Source organism: Vigna umbellata, chromosome 10, assembly GCF_029865625.1.
Source record: "Vigna umbellata cultivar VRB3 chromosome 10, Vumbellata_1.0, whole genome shotgun sequence".
NCBI lineage: Eukaryota > Viridiplantae > Streptophyta > Magnoliopsida > Fabales > Fabaceae > Vigna > Vigna umbellata.
The window spans coordinates 19429762-19433812 of record NC_142174.1 but is presented as its reverse complement, the minus strand read 5'-3'; the positions used below and the strand labels follow the sequence as shown (position 1 = coordinate 19433812).

At 37.3% G+C, this 4051-nt stretch overlaps 1 protein-coding gene across 1 annotated transcript; it reads left to right on the top strand.

Moving 5' to 3' along the window:
* The first annotated feature begins 1815 nt into the window (after positions 1-1815).
* KUF1 (KAR-UP F-box 1) lies at positions 1816-3364 on the top strand. Its single transcript, XM_047299111.2, has one exon. It carries the CDS (start codon positions 1855-1857, stop codon positions 3124-3126), a length of 1272 nt encoding a protein of 423 aa, XP_047155067.2. The 5' UTR covers positions 1816-1854; the 3' UTR covers positions 3127-3364.
* Positions 3365-4051: the final 687 nt, after the last annotated feature.

Here is a 4051-nt window from a genome sequence, read left to right as displayed (position 1 = left end):
TAGTGGCCTGAAATAGGAAATGATAAGTAGTAAAGGTATAATTTCTGCTTATTTGGTATTCTGCAGAGTCGGTAGGGCGAGCTGGGTGAGTTGTAGAGAGTTTTAACAATGGGTTTCATAGGCTAGGCAAGTCAGCTCGCTAGGCCTAGGGAGCTCACTGTTTTTGCTCTCACTAGGCGAGTGGTTCAACTTGTTGGACAAGTTTTGGGGTAGGGGTTGGGCGCGTTCCCTCGCTAGGCTTGGGAAACCCTCTCTTTGGGCTCTTGTTGGGCGAGTAGTTTGTGTTGTTGGACGAGTGAGTTCGAGTTGTTATAGATATTTTGATTTTTCTCTTTTTTATATGCTTGGTTTTAATGATGAAATGATATGTTATTTGCTCAGTAATGTGATTTTTAAATGATATGACAATATGAATAGTGTGATTAAACTTCATTTGGTTTGGAAATAATTTCTAGAGTGAAATTCTTAGTGGTGGTTTCAAGTAAGTGATGTATTGTTGTAGGGATTCAACCTTGGAAGTTATCATGACGCTTCAATAATTGTGTCATCTCAGATAGAAAAGGGGATTATGTGGTGAGGAGTAACAGAAGATCCTAGTCTATAGTATGATATTTTTTGTCCATAGATGGTAGACGAATTAACTTTGTGTGGTAGTTTGGAGAGGCCAACTATTTCACTAGTACAAGTGCTAAGGTTGCCATAGTGTGACATCAATATATCTATTCAGATGAGTTTACCTACATCAATAACATGATTATAATGTTTGGTTTGTTTTGAATGAAATGAATAATGTGAATATTATTGTGTAATGATTGTTCATTCTTTTATTATTAGCTCACCTTTTTTTTATATTGTTTTATTGTTTGATTGGATATATTGGTTTTCCTGTGATGATGATCATCTAGTAAGTTTGAGTAGAAAGTGAAGATGTATCTCTGAAACAAGTCTTGGACGAAGATAATACTAATGTTTAGTTAATATAGTTCTTGCCTGTTATTTTTTTAATTGTATTTGAGAAACTGTTTGTACATAGTTTTGGAATTAGAATTTTATATATAAAATTTAATTTATAATTATGTTTAAATAACTGTATTTATATTTTATTTAATTATTTTATTATATTAGACTTATGGCAATTCCTAAATAGTATTTTATTTATACTATGTTACAAATATTACTCTCATTTATTTATGTACTCAGTACATAAAACATATTATTTTCTTATAATGATTATTTGTAATACTTCAACATAATGAAAGAACGTTTTATACGAAATTATTGTTATGCATTTGGAAATCTTATATCATCTTTGAGTTTTTAAGCAAAACTGTTTCATCATTTTAGTTTTTTTAAAAAGAAAACAGGGACATAACAAAACAAACAAACAGGAAAGAGAATAAAAGGTATTCTGAAAAAAAAAATCTTTGGCTTAATATTTAAAAGATAATGATACTTTATATTATTTTTTATAATATTTTAATAATATTTACATGTTTTATTATTAATTATAAAATAATTTTAGATTAATCATTTAAATAATATTAAAATGTTATAAAAAAATATTGTTTCGTGAATTTAAAAAGAAAAATAAACCGTCCTTCCATGAGATTAGTCTGTGAAAAAACAAGATATAGGTGAAATGAATGAAGAATTTGTAAAGTAAATAAAGGTGTTTTAATATAAAAAAAATGTTTGAAAAGATAGATAAAAATAAAGAAGAGGTGTTTGTGGTGAGGGTAGTAATTGGACAGCAGAACAGTTGGAAAGATGGGACATGTTTTAATGAACCAAAAAAGCTGAAACCGGCACACTGTCCCTCACTTTAGCTTTTTATTTCAAATCCAACATTACTTTATGTGTCTTCCTTACCAAAACCAACCCCACTTTCTCTCTCTCTCTCTCTCTCTTTCTCTCTCTCTCTCTCTCTCTCTCTCTCTCTCTCTCTCTCTCTCTCCCTCTCTCTTCTCTTCTTCTCCGTTCATGGACATGCTCGACACACAACAACACCACTCTCATCTTCATCTTCAGTCTAAGTTTCAGTCTGAATCTTCTTCAAACAATTCAAAACGCCGAAAACACCGACAAGAACAAGAACATGTTCTGATCGCAGGTCTTCCCGACCACATAGCCCAATTGTGTCTTTCCTCTGTAAACCCTTCTCTTCTCTTCTCCATTTCTCACTCATGGCGTCGTTTGATATATTCTCCTTCTTTTCCTCCCTTCTTTTCTCTCTACGCGATTCTCTCACCTTCCAAGTCCCATTCTTTCATCGAATTCCACACCTTTGACCCCATATCCCACACCTGGCGCATCCTTCCTCGCCACCCGCATCTCCATCACCTCCTCCTCCGCCACCCCTCCTTCCTCTCCCGCAATCTCTCCGTCCAGTCCGTCAGCGCCGCCGGCCGTCTTATCCTCCTCGCCGCCACAACGCACAATCTCTCCCCCGCCCTGCCCCGACCCCTCATATTCCACCCCCTCTCCGGCACCTGGTCATTCGGGCCCATGCTCGCCGCGCCGCGCCGCTGGTGCGCGCTCGGCGTGCTCGGGCCCGCCGTCTACGTCGCCAGTGGCATCGGCGCCCACTTCTCCATCCACGTGGCTCGCTCCCTCGAGAAATGGGACGTCCGAAGCCCTAACGGTGATGTCTGGGAGAAGAAGACGGATCTGAAGGACGGCCGCTTCAGCAGAGAGGCCATCGACGCCGTCGGATGGCGGCAGAAGCTCTGCATGGTGAACGTGAAAGGCGACGCCGCGAAGGAAGGCGCCGTGTACGACGTGGCAGAGGACGCCTGGAGGGACATGCCGGAGGGGATGCTCTACGGCTGGAGAGGACCCGTGGCCGCCATGGAAGAAGAAGTCATGTACGTCGTGGACGAAGCCAAGGGAGTGCTCAGAAGATACCTGGCGGAAGAAGACGCCTGGGAAGAGATTCTCGAGAATGAAAGACTTAAAGGCGCCGAACAACTCGCGGCAGAAAAGGGAAAACTCTGTGTCGTTTCAACTTCCGGGATCTCCGTGGTGGATGTCGCCGTATCGCCGCCGCGAATCATACCCGTTCTGCTGCCGGAAGGGTTTGAGCCGGTGGCGGTCCACGTCCTTCCGCGTACGCCGGTCGGTCACTGATTGAGATTTTTTTTATCTGAAAAGAGTATCTTTCTCCTTAGATTCAAAATGACTTGACATGTTTAAGATGCAGATGATTTTAAGTTTTCTTTTTTCTTTTGTGATTCTTTTGTAAGAAGGTAAAAGTATGAAATTGAATGAGAGGAATGTATGAAATAAAAAATGTTTTTTTTTTTGTTGAGCCAGAAAGTTTCTGAGACAGATAGATAGATGCAATGACATTTGGTAAGTTTTTGGAGGTTTGGTTGATTTACTGTGAACATTGAGAAGTGGACATTTCATCAAACATCATAAGTACTTGTATTTTATAGAGTGACTGACTGTTTGAAGGAGTCTATTCGGGCATGTAGTTTCAGTCATACTTTCCTAATATGATAAATCCATTCAACAACTTCTGCTTCAACCAGTACATCTTCTCAAACTTTCACTAAATAACAAAAATAAATTAATAAATTATTTTATCACTTATATTTCTTTGAACAACTAATTTAGTTACGCTTTTTTTTATTCTACTTCTTTAATTATTATTTTTTCTATTTATTTCAAGTAAATAGTGAATTTCTAAAAATAAAAATTCGTTTACTTCTTTTTACGTTATTGAGATTTTTATTTTACTCAATTAAAAAATCAAAAGATTAAAAATGAACAAGTAGTACTGTAAAATAAAATCTGAAAAGAATAAATATATTAAAATGGAGTGAATTATTGGAGAGATTGAATAGGACAAAAGTTGCCTTTTGGAGTTTTTATTGATTGGAAGTTGAATTGCATTTTGCACTCTGAAATGTATTATATTATAATTGGGGTTTTGAATTATAGTCACAGGTACATCTCTTTCAAAATAAAGGATATTTATTTCATAGTTTGGGATGTTGTGTGGTATCTACCAATGGATCAAATCAAACAGGCAGTGTAAGAGAAGATA

Bases quoted from the DNA above. Each gene is read 5' to 3' on its own strand.
- KUF1 (XM_047299111.2), top strand. From the start codon at position 1,855: ATGTGTCTTCCTTACCAAAACCAACCCCACTTTCTCTCTCTCTCTCTC.